The sequence below is a fragment of the Trichosurus vulpecula genome, chromosome 6, assembly GCF_011100635.1.
Source record: "Trichosurus vulpecula isolate mTriVul1 chromosome 6, mTriVul1.pri, whole genome shotgun sequence".
Lineage (NCBI taxonomy): Eukaryota > Metazoa > Chordata > Mammalia > Diprotodontia > Phalangeridae > Trichosurus > Trichosurus vulpecula.
In genome coordinates, this window is record NC_050578.1 from 2,633,836 (window position 1) to 2,650,936 (window position 17,101).

The 17,101-nt window shown below is 53.7% G+C and overlaps 2 protein-coding genes across 14 annotated transcripts in view; one reads left to right on the forward strand and one right to left on the reverse strand.

The window, feature by feature from the left end:
* The window catches only part of FGL1 (fibrinogen like 1), an 11,702-nt gene extending 7,345 nt beyond the window's left edge, over window positions 1–4,357 (reverse strand). The window contains exons 1-2 of one of the 2 annotated variants that reach the window (XM_036763217.1): window positions 4,218–4,357; window positions 3,284–3,347 (exon numbers count right to left, since the gene is read on the reverse strand). In XM_036763217.1, coding sequence (XP_036619112.1) covers window positions 3,284–3,343 — 60 coding nt within the window. In that variant the 5' untranslated portion in view covers window positions 3,344–3,347; window positions 4,218–4,357. Of the gene's footprint in view, window positions 1–3,283; window positions 3,351–4,217 lie in introns of both variants that reach the window. The other variant, XM_036763218.1, reaches the window with a different exon arrangement.
* Window positions 4,358–11,776: 7,419 nt separating this feature from the next.
* The window catches only part of PCM1 (pericentriolar material 1), an 84,143-nt gene continuing 78,818 nt past the window's right edge, over window positions 11,777–17,101 (forward strand). For 8 of the 12 annotated variants that reach the window (XM_036764231.1, XM_036764234.1, XM_036764233.1 and 5 more), the window contains exons 1-4: window positions 11,791–11,899; window positions 14,371–14,490; window positions 15,390–15,635; window positions 16,222–16,491. In XM_036764231.1, coding sequence (XP_036620126.1) covers window positions 14,395–14,490; window positions 15,390–15,635; window positions 16,222–16,491 — 612 coding nt within the window. In that variant the 5' untranslated portion in view covers window positions 11,791–11,899; window positions 14,371–14,394. Of the gene's footprint in view, window positions 11,900–13,821; window positions 14,491–15,389; window positions 15,636–16,221; window positions 16,492–17,101 lie in introns of those variants that run through there. The other 4 variants (XM_036764241.1, XM_036764242.1, XM_036764232.1 and 1 more) reach the window with 4 other exon arrangements.

The window sequence follows — 17,101 nt, forward strand, 5'->3', positions numbered from 1 at the left end:
ATATTCAAACCAATACGACCATGTAACTCCCCAACTCAGTCCAGCTTGGTTTATATCCAAGACTGAATCACAGAATCAGAGTCTCAGAGCCAGAATGACACAACCTTAGAGGCCTCTAGTGCAACCCATAAATGAATAAGAATCCCCTCTCAAATCTACAGAAAGAGGTCACCCCACCTTGGCTTGACAATTCCAACGAAGGGGCACCTGGGATGGCCCGTGTCACTTTGTGGGCAGATTTTCCTGACATCAAACCTCAGTTTGCATTTTTCTAACTTCCCTACGATCCTGGTCCCGCCCTCCGCAGCCACGCAGATTAAGCCTAACCCCTCCTTCACTGGACGGCCTTTCCAGGAGTTGAAGACACCGACCACATTCCCTTGGAGTTTTCTTTTCCCTGGCTTCCTTTGAGTGCCCCTAAAATCCCACGTTCTACAGGAAGTCTCTCCCCATCTCCCTGGAGGCTAGTGCCTCCTCTTTCTCCTGAATAGAACTGGTTTGAACCTAGTTGTTTGCATGCTGCCTCCCCAATGAGAATTTAAGCTCCTTGAGGGCAGGGGTCCCGTTTTTGCCTTTCTTTGTATCTCTAGCACCTAGCACGATGCCTGGCACACAGTAGGGACTTAATGAATGCTTGTTGACAGTACACCTGAGCACCAAGCCCCAGTCCTCCTCTTCCTCGGCCCCTTACTGGCTGCTGTCGTGTGATTAGTTCTGTGGCTCTACTCTGTCACTCAAGGCTGGCAAGCCTCCTCCTCAGAGCTCCTCCTCGGGAAGAGTCTCCAAGCTGCATTGTGGGCTTTGTTTTGGTCCCAGTGCTCCTCTTCCTCTTCTCTTTTCCAGGACTTGCTTCTGTCCTGGGATCATCTTCCCCTCTGCCCTTTCCAATCCTATTTTGCTCCATGGAAGTCACATTTTGGTTCCTTGGAGGAAGCTTTGTTTTTTCAATAACCTGGAGTGTGAAGATTTCTCCCAGGTCCCTTCACCTTCTCCTCAAGGAGGGAGGGAGAGCTGTCTATACCTGGAACTTAACAGTCTCTTGTTTATGATCAAAGGCAAATGTCACAGAGTCGATGTGAGTCAGTGCACAAGCCCTCTCTGCTGATTGAGTTCTCAGCTTTGTTTCTGAAGCGCTTAAGACAGGGAGGGGTGTGCAAGAGCTGGCTCATGCAGGTGTGAAAGCTGGTTGCTAACTTTTCAGCGTGAGCATTTAAACCTCAGAAATGAGCAAATTCCATAAACCGGGGCTTGATTTATTGTTTTCTTGATCGTCCTGACTTAAGAAAGCAATGGGGAAAAGTATTAATGATGCAGATGAAACTTGGAAGTGGTTTGTCCCACAGCTTTGTCTTGTTGGAAAGCCTGTTAAACATTTACCAGCACATGCCTGGCTTCAGGTTATGTGACCCTCACTTCCTAAGCACCTCCTTAAGACTTCTGTAGTCTTTGAACACTTCCGGGTGGCACAGCGGAGAGAGCTCTGGCCCTAGAGTCAAGAGTTCAAATCTGGCCTCAGACACTGACTGACTGTGTGACCCTGTTTGCCTCAGTTTCCTCATTGTGAAATGGAGGAAACGGCAAACCACTCCAGTGTCTTTGCCATGAAAACCCCAAATGGGGTTACAGAGAGGCGGACACGACTGAAACGACTGAGCAATGACTTGACAGCAGTCAGCTTCTTTCCCTCTGTCTCAACAGCAGCTCTAATTCCCTCTGGCTTTTTGGTTTGACTGTTGTCTTTTACTTGCCAATTTGTTTAACTTGCTAATTGCTCTGCCTCCTTATCTCACCTTGCCAAGCACCTTCCCCTTTTCCTTCTCTTTGAAGACCTCTCTTGGAGTGGTGGTGTTGCTCAGTGTTTTCAGTCTCCTCTGACTCTTCCTGCTCCCATTTGGGGTTTTCTTGGCAAGGACACTGGAGTGGTTCGCCATTTCCTTCTCCAGCTCATTTGACAGACGAGTAAACTGAGGCGGACAGGGTGAAGTGACTTGCCCAAGGTCACACAGCTGCTGTGTATCGGAGGCTGGATTTGCGCTTCGGGGGATGTTTCCCTGACTCCAGGCCCAGTGCTCTGTGCACTAGGTCAAGGCTGCCCCCTCGCTCCGGGTTGCTCTCCTGTAGGCTTGCTCCTTCTCCTTCAGCCTTCTTTCACCTGAAGCCATAAGGGAAGTCTAGACTTGCCTGGAGAATGTTCTCCTCCCAGTTTTCCTCAGTTTCTCCTGATTTCCCCTCTTCCTATCCAACCTCTGGCCTTGTCACAAATCCAGACTCCTCCACCTCACCTTTGCATTTTCCTGCTCCTTCTCACCCAGCTCAAGCAATCCTTCTTCTCCCGCTCCTTCACTAGGGCCACCTCTGACAGTGAACATCACACCCACTTCCACTTGTCTGAACTGAATGAAGCCTTGGCAAAAATGCATGAGAAGAGCGGCCGTCCCTGCCGCAGTCTGGCTCCGGCAGAGGCTCCCAAAATGCTTTGCTGAATTCAGTTAAAGGGTCACAAAGCACAGCGGCACCCTTATTTCATCTGAGTCTCAGAGCCACTCTGGGGTGACTCGATCAATAAAAAAGCACTCAGAGGCCCCAAGGTGTGTAGGCACTCAGCGAAGCAAAGGGGATCCAAACCCAAGCAAACCCAGCTGTCCTTGTCCTCAGGGAGGTTAAATTCTGAAAGGGGAACGAAAGACGGACAAGGGAGATAGAGTCGGGGTGGGGGCAGAGGGGGAGGAGGAAGAGCCCAGAACACCTGGCTCGGACATTCCCAGGCTGGGTTTAGAAGGCAATAGTCAGCAATCAGAGAGCCCAGAGTCCCAGGAGAAGTGTGTCTGAACTCCTAGGGAAGGATGGGTCCGAGGGGCCGGCTCCGAGACGGCCAGGAAGGGGATATGTGTAGCCGAAGCCCCATTAGCCCATTTGAGAGAGGAGGAAGCTCACGTCTGTAGGGTCACACAGCCAGGAAGTTCTAGGACCAAAACTAGGACTCCGATCTCCTGACCTTCTCTATACTGCCCACTGCGCTTCTAGGAGAGCAAAGATTCTCAGCAATGAGGCCACTTGGGCTTTTCATTGTGCCCACGAGCTCCCAGAGCACAGGGACTTAGGGTGCCTGCTGGGAATTCTGTATCTCTCCCAGCACAAGCAGGAGGATTTCCTGAGTGAGTGAATGAAAGAGTGAGTGAATGAATGAATGGATAGATGAATGTGAGTGAATGAATGAATGAATGAAGTCAGAGACAGCAGCATTACACATCCAATCCCTGGTTGTGCCCTGCAGAAACCTCACCCAGCTTCTCCAGTCCATCAGCAAAATCACTGCAAGGATGGCACTGAACCACTTCATCATCTTCCTACTGGAAAAAAGAATGCAGTAAAAGAAAACGAACTGGAGATGCCCCCCTTCTGAGGTCCACACTCTGCTGGGAGGATGAGGTCTGACCCTCTCTAATTTGGGGGACTCCGACACCCATTCTGGCTGGCCTCCAGCTGGGAGAAGGGGTGGGGACAGAAGGGGAAAAAATCACCCCACCAGGACATCATCGCAGCTGGCTGTTGGGAAATAGCATATCCTTCTAATGCGTATTTGTGTTTTCTTCACTATCAGCTCATGAATTCACCATCAATGGTGAATTGTCATTATTCTATAAGTTTGGGGAAGTAGAGATTGAGGCAGAGGTTGTTCCAAGAGAACAGGGGCTCAAGCTGAGTGAAGAGGGAGTCTGTCGTTTGTTAGACATTTCTGAGTCTAATCCAGAATATATGCCCCTAGACAATCAGTGAACCTGTGCGAGAGGGAGTGTGGAAATAAGCCAGAGGTATGGGTATCTAGTGCTGCATGAAGCCTAGCACCCCATCACATACATACACACACACACGCGCGCATACACACTCACGTATGCACGCACACACGCACACACACACACACACACACATACACACATTCTTTGTCTACAGGGCTTCAGCTGTGGTAGCCTGGGTGTACCCCTGGGATGGGAAGGGAAGACCAGGGATTGCATTTCCAGTGACTGGCCAAATAGGGGGAAAACAGGAAATCACCCTTGAGGGAAAAAGAGGTGCTGTATCCTGAGACCCCTATCCTGGGTTGATGCCAGAGCTAGTGAACTTAGATGAGTTATCTCTAAAATAAAACTCAAGAAGTCCATCGGGGGTATTCTCACATGCACAAAGCTCCCAGTATATAGACAATTGGTAAGACTTGCCTGGGGAGCTTCTCCAAGTCTGTGGAACAGCTGAGGCTTTCTGCAGGCCTCCTTCCTCCTGGGTCAGGACTCCTCTCCAGCAGCTAGCTGCACCCCCGTTAGACACAGATCCAGTGAGCAGAAGTGGTGCCTGAAGAACTGCCCCGGAAGCAGGGCAGCTGGGGACCCTGGCTGTCATCCAGGAGTCATGTGGGCCCAAATCCCAGTATTCTGATATCCACATGCCAGCCTTTGTTCAGACTTTATTAAAAGCATGGACTTTGGTTGTCTTTAAACAGACTTCTGTTGCTGCTGTTTTCAGGAATGCCTGGATCAATTTTGAGGACTGGATGTGGACACGGAAAGGATCTAAACGATCACCAAGCCAACATCCTTGTTTTTACAGATGAAGCTACTGAGGATGCTTCTAGGGGAGGCTCAGCTTGGAGGGAGAAGCCTGAAGAGCTGAAGCCTCAGGAGATACTGGAATGAAACTGTGAAAACGCCTTCCTGGGTTGAGAGAGGAAAGAGCTACAGCAGCTGTCCCTTCTCCCTTCCTCCCACCCCCTGGCTGCCATGTGGCCATGGCCACACAGTGCCTCTGTGTCTTCTGGGTGGATTATTTCCTGATCTTAGGGGAACAGGTATTCTAAGAGAGGAGTGCCAGGCAAGCGGTGAGTGGGGGAGATCCATCAAAGCCAGGGGAGGCCCAACCAGCACCCACATCTGGTGGCAAGGAGCCAGGACTTCAGATGATTGACATGTGTGTATGACCCTACTGAGGAGTGCCCTGGTAGCTGAGACCCTGCAAGGATCCAGCCTAGCAGAGCAAGGGGAGGGGCTGGTCCACAGCCAGCTCCTCACTCTGGAGCTCAGTTGGCCAGGAGTCATGGGGTACCCCTGGACCCTTGTGTTGGGGACCTTGCTGCTTTATACTTTAAGACTGAGTCAACCCTCCTTGTGTGTGTGTAGAGTGCCTCCTAATTTGGGGAGATTGTTTTGTAACAAATGTTCTTGGTCAGAAAATATACCTTTGTAAAAACTCATTGTGTTAACTGGCTGATTGATATTGGGAAGCACACCAGGTCGGGGCCTCTGTTAGAAGTCAGCACTCCTCAGTATTACCTGGAGACATACTCTGGGCCAGTGTAAGCTGGCAGAGTGAACCCAGAAGGCATGCTACCTATGTCATTATATTAGAATTATCCATTATTAATTATATTATATTAGAATTTAAAAAAACCTTTAAAGCGCAAATAAGCTTTGGATTTAACATATCCTCTCAAAGTGGGAAAGAACAGAGGAAAAAGCAGCAAATATCACAGTCCTAGCCGCTCTCTTTCAGGGGCAAATTCAGCCATGGCTGCTCAGGATCTCTGGATATCCTGTTGCCCCTTGGCCACAGTGGGCCAAGGCTGCAGAGGTGAGGGTAGCCCAGCCTGGAAGCTGCTTCGATGCCCGGCTCCTGTCTCTCATCTCTCCTCATTTCATTCTCTTTTTTCCCCTCTTTAAAACCTGAGCCCTAGAGGCCCAGCTCACTTCTCCCCCTGCTTCCTCTTCATTTTGGGATGAGAGGAGAAATGACTAAGTGTATTTTCAGAGAAGTCCAGACTGTATGTATGTGATGGGGTGCTAGTCCCAAGAGCTCCCATAGACAAGCCCTGAAGACTGGACCTCTTTGCTCCTGCAGATCTGATCTCGGATGACCAGCTGTATTCGCGTAGAAGTACGCATACGCAGGTATTGTCTCTCCGTCAGACTGGGAGCTCCCTGAGGACAGGGCTGCTTGTGTCCCCAAGGCCACACACAGTGTCTGGATGTTAGCAGGAGCTTGCGTCGTACTTGGTGATTGAGTCTTGTGGCAGATGCTGCACATCAGTCACCGGCCCCATGGGAAAGCCCTTTACTCTGGCCACATTGAAATGCAGAAACTGCCAAGGATCACTCAAAGGAACCCCCACTATCTTACTAGGGGGCTCTGGGTTTATAGCAGTGGGAGGCGGGGGTTTAATGGACAAGAAAGGTCGGCCCATCAGTGTCCTTAATCACATTTTGAGACATTTCGACCAGTCAGAAAACCCAGGTCTGTCACTTTTTCCTTTCTGACCCCTTTCGTACTGTTTGCAGTTTGTTCTGGCACTGCTGGCGATGGACTCCAATTCTGGGAAGGTCAGCAGGTTGTGTTTGCTTTTGCATTCTCCTTCCTCACTTTCCGGAATTCAGCCTTGCTGTGTTTGTCTCCACTGCGGGCACACATTGTCCAATGGCTCCATGGCCTGGGGTCAGGAGGCAGCTCCTGGAAAACGTGGACCTGGCCTTCCCAGTGTGTGTGGACACACATTGAGTCAGAAGGGCCCTAGAGACTCAAGAGCCGTGAGTGTAGACAACTGAAAATGCAGGGTGGGAACAAGTATCAGGAGAATTCAGGCCCCAAACCAGCCAAGCGAGAAGCTTCGAAGTTCTGTCTTTGTGTAATGGCCTAGAATCCCCATTCATCATAGCTAATGAACAAGCTTGATTTCTTAGTCTGGCAAGCTAGATTTCATATGCTGGGAAGTTGGTTCATATTGAATAATAGAGGGAGGGCACACCCTGGAGTCACACAGGATGAGGGGGTATCAATGGGCTGCAATCTGCACCACTGGAGGGAGAATCTACCCCCATCAAGGGTGAGGCCTGGCCTACAGTACCTTCTAGTTGCAATTCATTTAGCCTTTGACACTGCAAGTCTGTAAAATATCAGAAAGTACACTGCGCCATCTACTAGAAACAAGAAATGAGGAATTTTGGCCATTTGATAAAGTTATCCAATACCTACTATGGGCTACAGACTGGGAAAAGAGAGAAAAAACCAAAAAGACTCCTGCCTTCGAGGAGCTGACATTCTCTTGGAGGGGGGGTGGTACACAATATACCCCAACAAGTAACAGATGAATCTAGGAGGACGGGAGCACTGTTAGGGGAACCAGGAAAGATGACGCAAAGACACCGATACTCCCCGAAGAGTTGCAACTCTTCAACCCTTCCATGTCTTTGTTGATGGGTTAACAAGCTGCTGGCGCAAAAGGAAGTCATCATCTGATGGCCAGCCTTCTAGCAATGACCAGGATTCGTCTCAGGACTGAAAGAATGCTTTTGCCCAACTTCCGTTAGGCAGGGGGTTCCTGGGAAATCTGCAGAGATGGCTGTCCTGATGGGGATGAGGCTTTGTTCCGAGTCGTGATTCACTTGAGAAGGTTCATCAGCCTCCCTCCATAGCTGGAACAAGACTAAGGTCCAGAACACCCCGGAGCAAGGCCTCAGAAGGGTCCCCTTGGGCTTTCGCTGCCCATCTGACCAGGAACGTCTTTGGTCTGCTCTCCTTCCCGAGGGATCAGCCTTCTGCAGGAGATCTGAAAAGCTCCCTGGGGGGCAACCTGGCAATTGCTCCAGCCCTGCCCAGTCAGCCTCCTGCTTTCCCTTCTTTGCCTAATCTTGGGATGGACCACCATCACCTGATCTGACCTGGGCAATATCCACTGAACAAGTGCCAATAAGAATCCATCCTGCCCCTGGGGAGTCCCCCTACCTCCCAAGGCAGCCCGTTCATCTGCTTTGGGACATGGTTAGGGAAGCTTCTCCAACTTCCAGCCTCAACTGGCATCTTGGCAGCTTCTACCTTTTGCTGCTGGTTCTATCCTCAGGAGTGGGGGAGAGCAAGTCAAGCCAAGACACACCAACCAGCAGTTATTAAACGCTCACTGTGTGCCGGGCTCACAGAGAGCAGTTGTCTCCCATGGGACAGACCTTCTAATACTTGCCAAAAGAGCCCTGAGTCTTCTGTTTTCCATGCACAACATTCCCATTGTCTTGAGACTGACTGACAGACAGATGGCACGCTCCTATTTGCCAGGCTCCAGACACTCTCCAAGCTCATGTGGGTCCTTAAACAAGGGGCCCTAAGCTGAACACAATGTCCTTTCTCCTAGGGCAGAGGACAGAGTGACCATCATCCCCATACTTTGAACACTGTTGTTTTGGGTGTTTCAGTCCTGTCCGACTCTCTGTGGCCCCATTTGGGGTTTTCTTGGCAAAGATACTGGAGGGGTTTGCCGTTTCCTTCTCCAGCCCATTTTGGAGATGAGGGAACAGAGACAGACAGGGTTAAGTGACTTGCCTAGGGTCACCCAGCTAGGAAGTGTCTGAGGCTGGATTTGAACTCAGGAAGATGAGCCTTCTGGACTCCGAGCCCAGCATGCTGTGCCCTGTGGCGCCCCCTAGCGGCCAATCCACTCCCGACATTACACCGCTGTTAATTCAGTGCCTGGCTCACAGAAGTCCTGCTTTATGTGACTCTACAGGGGTCTTCAACGCTCCTGTGGATGCTGCCTCAAGCATCCTCCCTTCCCAGCTCCTCCACCTCCTCCATTCCTGCTTGTACAATGACTAGCAGCACTTGTGGAGCTTTTAAAGTTTTACAAAATATTTTACACACATGGACTCATTTGGTCCTCACAGCAATCCTGGGTGGTAGCTGCTGCTATTATCCCCACTTTACAGACTCGGAAACTGAGGCTGAAAGGTTAAATGACTCACCCAGGGTCACGAAGATAGCAAGTGTCCGAGGCACTCAGTCCTTCCTGACTCCAAGTACCGTGCGCTATCCACTGGGCTACCAAGCTGCTTCCCACATTACTGAATGGAGATGGAGGAAGTCATCACTAACCGGGCATATTGCAATTCATGGTAGCCAGTCTCCAGGGGGCCTTTAATCGCTCCTTAATTGGGTCTCCCTCTGTACAAGCCATCCCAAACCTTCTCCTCTCAAGTCCCACCCCCACCCCAACTCTCTGTCCATTCTCTCACTGAGAAGGAGCTTTGTCTCTTGCTCCTTCTTCCCCCTTCTTCTCCTTTCAAAGCTTTGACGTCCCTTCCCCTTCCTTTTCTCCCAGTCTCTGCCAAGGAAGTTGCATGTCCTCCTTTTCTGCATCCATGGTCTCATTGGTTTCCATCCTCTCCAGAATACCAAATCCCCAAGCATCCCTTCTCGCTTGGGCCGTCCTACCCTCCATCTGGACAGCTGCATAGCTCCCGAGCCTCTCTTCCTGTCTTTCCCCACCACAGTCCACCCTCCGCCCAGCTGCCAAGGTCCTCTTCCTTAAAAGCAGGTCTGACCATGTCGCTCCCCTGCTCAAGACGCTAGAGTGGCTCTCCACATCTGCTGGGAGCAGATACCAAGCTCTCCACTTGGCTTTTAAAGACCTTCACAAACCCATCTTTCCAGCCTCGTTGTATGGGACTCCCCATACAGTGCCTCAGAGGTGCCTGGCATATAGTAGGTGCTTAATAAAGACTTGATAGATTGAATAATTATAATAATAATAATGGGAACACTTATGTAGTGCCTAGTGTGTGGCAGACACTGTGCTAAGCTTTGCAGATATCGTCTCCCAGATTGCATCAGGTTTTCAGCTGGCTGGGTCATTTCTCCACTTCAACACCATCAGGCATTGCACGCGTGGCGGTTTCTAGGTGAGGCTTTCTCCGAGGGGATCAGGAGCAGGGATACCTTGCTTGGATACCTCAGTCGCCGGAAGGCTGTCTGGAAGGCATTCTTGCGAAGTCACGTCAGACTGTTCCATAGGCACCAAAACGTCCTTGGAGTGTTTCTCAGCACTTCCACAACCTAGTCGTTGAATTGTATAGGCTGTGGCGCTGGTGACAGCTTTCTCACACTCTAAATGGTGAGCCTTGAGACCTCAGGGTCCTAAAGAGGGTATATGTGTGGGAAGGTTAGCGGTTCACTTTTGGGGGTACACTCATTGAAAGAATGTGGGTGATGAGACTCTGGGCAAGCCGTTGAACCCACCCCCCTTTGTAACCCAGATGTTGGCTCTTCTCTGGTAACTATGAATTGTGATTTGGTCAGACAAGGTTTGTGATGTTTGTAACTGGTTTGTATTTGCCCTGAAGTTCAGGGGGCTGGTCTTTCCCCCCTGAACTAAGTGAGTGATACACGTATGTTAGACTAAACTGAGATTGTTGACTCCTTGAAATCGCTTTCCTTAGAAAGGCAGATCAAAGAACCCGTGGCGCTGGTGCTGTTGGTCTTCCACAGCCACAGTAGCTGCTAGCAACATTGCTGCTACACAAGGGAGGCTTCTCTACAAAGTTCCAAATGAATGCGAGCCACGGGAGGAGAGCATCTACATTTCTGACTTTACTGGAACTTCATAGAGCCGAACCAAGCCTTTGGGCCACCTGGAAACGTGTTCACCTTGTGTTTGTGCTGTACATTTGCCTATGGGTTTGCTGTCCCCCTTTAGAACATAGGCCTGTTCTTGGCGTCTATTCCCACCCACCTCTGTGAGTCACTGTCAAAATGCATTTAGGAAGTGCCTAGGAGGGCACTGAGGTGGTGAAACGGGCAGAGCCTGGACCTGGAAAGACTCGTCTTCCTGAGCTCAAATCTGGCTTCAGATACCGTGTGACCCCAGGCAAACCCTGTCTGCCTCGGTTTCCTCATCTGTAAAATGCGCAGAGGGAAATGGCAAGCCACTCCAGTATCTGCCAAGAAGAGCGGACCCAGGAGAAGACCCACACTAGAAACACAGAGTGCGGGCACTGCCACCGGTGACTCTGCCCGAGGGAGAGAGTCCCAGACCCCCCCCCCCCCAGGGAAAGCTGGGGAGATTGCCAGCCGGCCTGGCACCATCCACGCAGCCCTCCAAGCTGGGGGCCAGAAGCCTCCAAAGTGACTGCAGTGAGGCGAGGGGCCCCAGCTCTGCTTTGTGCCCCAACTCCCTGGGCAGGCCTTCTCTCGGCCAATGAGGAGGGTCCCATGTCAAGAGACCTGGAGGAAGAGGGGGAAGGGGAGGAGGAGAGGAGAGAAAGGGCAGGGGAAGGAGGAAGAAGAGAGAGGGAGGAAGGGAGGGGGAAGGAGAGAGGAAGGGGAGAAGGGGGGAGAAAGAGGAAGGGAGGGGTAGGGAAGGAGGGAGGGGGAGGGGAGGGCAGGCGAGTCCAGCTGGCAGACCCCCCAGAGCAGTGAGTCAGCAGGTCTGCCTGGGCCCCGGTAGGTGCCCGAGACTGCCCCGGGCTGGGGGGCAGGGAGGCAAGTACCCAGCATGGGGCGGGGCCCGGACCGGGGGGATGTCCCCCTCGGTTAGGCGGTGAGCCGTGAGCGGGTGGAGGGGGAGGTGTCCCTGGCACCAGCGGGGCGGCAGCAGTGCCAGGGGTCGTGGCGCGGGACGGGTCACCCGGTGTGGGGGGAGGGGACGGGGGCGGAGGTGGGGGAGCCCCCAGACAGGGGGCCGCCCGAGAGGCCCCGGGACAATGTCGCCGCGCCCTCCCGCCCGGGTTGCGCTTTAGCTCGGTGACGCCCGGGGGAAGGTCCGCTCCCTGCCTTGTCGCTCAGCACGCGGAACCCGAGGTGTGTGAGCCTGGGCGGTGGCCGGCCCTCCGGCGGACGGAGCACCGCGCGCTCTGCGCTCTGGGACTTGTAGTTCTCCTCCACGTGGTGGGGCCGGGCGCTCGCCTTACGTCACGTCGCCTCACGCCGCGTCACGTGACCTCTCCCGTGAGCCGGCGGCGGCGCGTGCGTGCCAGTGCGTGGGTTGCCGAGGCGACGGCGCAGGCCTAGGCGCGCGCCCCCTCTCCTCCCCCCGCCTCCCGCTTTTCCCACCACAATGAGCTCCTAAGATGGCGGTTGGGCCGCAGGCGCCGAGGTAGAGGAAGAGGCTGGGGTTCCCGGGAGGCGCCGGGGCGGGGTGGAGATTTATGTGTGTGGGAGGACTCGGTTGGGGTGCGGAGGGAGGCCCGCGCGCCGGAGAGGGGACCCCGCGAGACCCTCCTCCATCCCACGGAGGGAGGGGCGGGGGGGGGGCGGTCTCCGCTGACCGAGCGAGCGACAGGGGCCTCAGTGTACCCTGGCGTCCCGCGTCCTGGGGAGGGTGGGGGCGGGGTTGGCGGGGCCTCCGTTACGGGCGTGTCCTGAATGTGGAAATGCGGGAGGCGCCCGGAGGGGGCGTGGGTCTGGCGAGAGCGCCCCTCCCCCAGGCCAGGGTGGGGGAGGGGGAGAAGGAAAGCTGGGGTGGGGGCCGTCTCCACCGCCTTGGAGCCCCGCCCCCACCCCGCCGTCACTGGTCTGGGGAGAGGGCGCGGGAGCGAGGGCGCGTAGGTGGCTCCTCCTCGGCCCTTCCGGGGGAGTCGGGGGCCGGGCCCGGGCGGGTAGAGGCCCTGAGGTGGGCAGCCAGGTACGGGCCATGGATGGGGCGGGCCACCCCCGGGCGGGCGCAGGAAGGAGCTGTGTGGGGGGTGGGTCGCGCAGCGCAGGGAGGCCCCCCAGGCCGTCTGAGATGCCCCTGGAGTCAGAAGGCCTGGGTTCAGGTCCTGCCGCCCTGCTCTGTTTGCGCTCGCCGCCCAGCCTCAGCTTCCCCATCCGTAAGGGGACCCCCCGCCCCCCAGCACAGGCCTGGGCTTGTTGGGAGGGGGTGACCCGCCCCATACCGTCCCACCTGAGTAAACAAGGGTCGTGAAGGAGAGGCAGGAGAGGCGCCCTGGAGGACCGGGCCTGGGCCTCAGCTGCTCTACCCCCGCCGCCGGGTGCGTGCCGTGGGGCCCCCCAGACCGGCTCGGAGCGGAACCCCTGCCGGAGCAGGGTGGGGGTGGGGCCGCTGCCCGGGGGCGGGGGGGGGGGGGCCTCAAGGAGAGGCTGCGGAGGGCGGGTGGGCCGCGGATCAGGGGAAGGCCCGGACAGGGAGAGAGGACCGACTGCACCGAGCTGAGCCCGAGCGCCAGCGGCTCGCTCTGATCTCTAAGCCGAGGGCTTCCCTTCTCTACTGACACCCCGCAGAGATTCCGGGGCCCTGCCCGCGGGGATGGCACGATGGGCGTGTGGGGGAGCGCGGGCAGCCTGCCGTGTGGAAGGGGGCCCCTGAGCTGGCCTTCGTTCAGGGCTCAGCGGAGGGAGCGCAGCCCCGGAGGAGGGGAAGGGCAGGGAGGGCGGCGGGAGCGCTCCGGGCCAGGGAGGTCCCCCTGGGGCTCGGAGCAGAAGAAGATCCTGATCCCGTCTCCGAGTGGCCCAAGGGGCCGAAGCTGGAGATGATGACGGGCCGCACCAGGGGGAGAGGTTGGCAAGTGAAGGGGAAGAGAGAGGAGGGCAGCTCCTGCGTTTCCCACCTCTGGGCCTTCCCTTCTGAGCTAGCAGCCCCCCACCGCCCACAGCACCAGGATTGTGGCCTCTCTGCCCTGGGGGGTTCCCAGGCCCAGGCTTTCTCCTGCCCCTGTGGGTAAGCCAGAGTTGGCTGGAGACTGCGAGCACCGAACCGAACTGCCTGCGTGGAGAGCAGCTTCATCTGAGAGAGGAGGGAGGACACGAAGAAAATAGGCCAGACCGCCTCCTCGCTGGGCCGGGGAGACCGAGAGAGATGGCCGTAACCACTGCCCACAGGGCGCTAGGGATCATCAGGGTGCAAGAAGGACGAGATTTGGACTTACCGGGTGCCGCAGCGGGTGTAACTTTGGGGAGTCCGACTCTGCTGTGGTGGGGTGAGAAGGAGAAGAGGGCAATCACAGAGGGCTTCCTGGAAGAGGCGCGTTGGAGCTGGGCTTTGAATCCAGGAATAGGACAAAAGCACACAAATGCCTTGTGTTGAACACGTGCCAAGGCTCCTGGGCAGCTCGGTTCAGGGCGTAGGGTGGGTGGTAGGGCGAGGCATGAGGAAAGTCAATCGTGGCGTTGGTGCTTTATTCAGGAAGGGTTTGGAGCAGAATGGTGACACGGTCGGATCTGTGTATAAGAAAGATTAGTTTGGCACCGCCAGGGAAGAGGAATTAGAAATTGGGAGACCGGTTAGGAAGCTGTTGCATTAGGCCAGCTATGTAGCAGTGAGGGCCTGAACTAGGGTGGTGTCGGTGGAAACAGAAAGAGGGAATGAATTCGAGATGTGGGCTCAGAATCGGTGTTGGATCAGGGAAGTGGTCGGCCGGGCCGGCTCAGAGCAAGCCCGTCCCCGGTCAGTGTAGCCCTGCCATCTGGGGTGTGTGTTTGGCAGCATAATATCCTCTTTGTAGAGACTTTGGATTGGGGGGGGAGAGGGGGACAGTTGTTAAATGAGAATAAAACTTTCTCTTTTTCCATGTACTAAAAATTCTGTCTTGTGGCTGGGTCTGTTTTTAGATTCTCTTTGTCTCGCAGATAATTCTCGATTAATGAGATAACATGGCCACCGGAGGAGGTCCTTTTGAAGAAGGCAGGAATGGTCAAGATTTGCCAAGCTGGAGTAATGAGAGCGTGGACGACCGGCTGAACAACATGGTACAATCACAGTCGTATCAGGGACGGTGTTTACTTGTTGTCGCTGTTCCCCAAAGGATCAGCCTGTGAAAACTCTGTGTCCCACAACGTGTCTGTTTTGTCGGGAGCATATGGAGGGAGCGCAGTAATTGTTGAAACACAGAAGTTAGGATGGGAATGGACGGCGCAGGTCTTGCAGATGAGGGGAAGCAGAGCTGGGGGGTGACTGAAGTCACCCAAGCAGGAACGAGAACAGCCCGGAGGGAAACCAAGTCTGGTTCTGTCTGAGGCTCTTCCATCGGGACCCCCTCCTCTGTCCCCTTGGGCTTGTGGGCCTCTAGGGCAGTTCGGTGGGCCGAAAGCTGTAGGCAGCTCTGCTCTCTAGTGAAAAGGTTGGTCATTCCCTGTTGGGCCATTGCCGGGGCTGTCTCATTGCACTTGGTTGCCTCTGAGGTAAATTTTCTCAGGATTAATCCTGGGATAATGAAGGGTTCTGTGATGTCAGCAGGTTCTCTTAGTATGCAGGAGCCAGAACCCTCAGGCTGCTGTATTTCAGCTGAGGCTTGGATGCAGGATTATGGACCTTGCATTGAATTCAGTTTAAGGAGTACTTAAAAGTGCTTTCAACTTGCTGGGGACACAGGCACAGTGGTTAGTATAAGGCAGGTGAGGGTTAGAGCTGGAGCCAGAGGGAGACCCACATCCAGAAGCACAGAGTATACGGTTTCAGGGTAAACAGTTTTTAAAAAATTGGGCCAGTGAAAACTATGCCAGTCTATAAAACTGCCTAATTGCCTGAAAACTGACATTCTGTATTAGCACTTTAAGGCCAAGCATTTTGTTTCCTAAATATAATATCTGTCTTTGCTAAAGGACTAATTAACTCTAACTTTATTGCTTTTTCCCCCCTCCTTTTTAAGGATTGGGGTGGCCAACAAAAGAAAGCAAACAGATCAGCAGAGAAAAACAAGAAGAAATTTGGTGTCGAGAGTGAAAAGAGGGTAATGAATGACATTTCCCCTGAGTCGTCCCCAGGAGTTGGACGGAGAAGGACTAGGACCCCTCACACCTTTCCTCACAGCAGATACATGACGCAGATGTCCGCTCCCGAGCAGGCAGAATTGGAGAAGCTGAAGCAGCGGATACATTTCAGCGACTTAGATCAGGTTTGTGCATCTGAGGGGGCAAGGCCCTTTCTCCCCTTGTGGTTAATGTGGAAGAGCAGGGCTGCTCCCTGGGCAGGTGCTTATCTCTGGCTTTGGCAGGTGGGGAGGGCTCTGAGGTCATGAGAATGCAGAATGGTCTTCGTGTTGTACCCAACTCCTTGCTTAGTAACCAAGCACCAATAACAGTGGTTCCCAAGGCTGGATCCAAGACTCATTTGAAGATGGGCCCTTCTGCTTATCAGTGGCCTGGTGCTTCATGAGATTTGCACTTAGGGTGATGGAATCGTTTAGCGGTTTGAGCTGGCTCTTTTAAGCCCGTCTCTTACGCGGATGTGCCAGTGGGCTGTTGGTTCTTAGGCCTGCAGCTTCCCAGAAATCCTGTGGACGAGTAAGGGTTGTGACTACAATTCGGAGACATCGGGTATATTGTCTCTGACCCGGTATGGATGTTGTGAATTGACCAAGAAGGTTGTGTGTGCGCTGCCTGGTTCATACCTGAAGGAAACGTAATTCAGAGCAATGTAAAGTGACTTGGGATGCGTTTGAGGTTTTCATGTTGGCGGGTCGGGTTTCTTTTTCCCTCTAGAGGAGCATTGGAAGTGATTCTCAAGGCCGAGCAACAGCTGCTAACAACAAACGCCAGCTTTCGGAAAACAGAAAGCCGTACAACTTTTTGTCGATGCAGATTAATACAAACAAAAGCAAGGATGTTGGGACAGGTCTTCAAACGAGGGAGACGACTGGGTCGTCTCAGTGTAAGGAGTTGTTTGCATCTGCTTTGAGTAAAGATCTTTTACAAAACTGTCAAGTCTCTGAGGAAGATGGGAGAGGAGAGCCTGCCATGGACAGCAGCCAGGTAATGCCCTTATCCCCTGCGTGTTCCTTCTGGGTTTTGCCCACGTTTTCTCTCCCCAAGTGAGAGGGCCTTTAAAAAGAAACCTCACGTGCTTGGGGGTTGTACACACGGTTAGTTTTGTTACGTTAAGTAGAGACTGATTTTCATTTGTTTTCTCCACTAGAGAGAAATTCTTAATCTTCGCAGTATGTTCAAAATGCGTGATGGTTTGCAGGGTTATAGAGTGTTGTGGCTAAGAACCACCGCTGAATACACGGGCCCTCTAGAAATGACTGACTTTCAGAAAAATAGAATAGAGTAAAAGACACCCAAGTGCTGGCTAAGTTGGTTGTTGTTCCCTTCAGAAGAACTCTGAGGAGCTTCAGTCACTTTGGGACCGCCAGCCTCACTCCCACCTCCCTGACGGTCACAAGCCAGTCCCTGGCCTCCCAAAAGGGCTACAGTCACAGCTGGTAACACCCACTTTCTAGGCTGGTGGGGAGGCTTAGATGAGGACTTGGGGCAAAAAGCATTTTGTAGACTTGAAAACATGACAGCAGAAATGTCAGCTGTGCCCTTGCCTAGCTCAATGCCTAGTGCGTAGGAGTCACCTAATCCATGCTGGTGGACA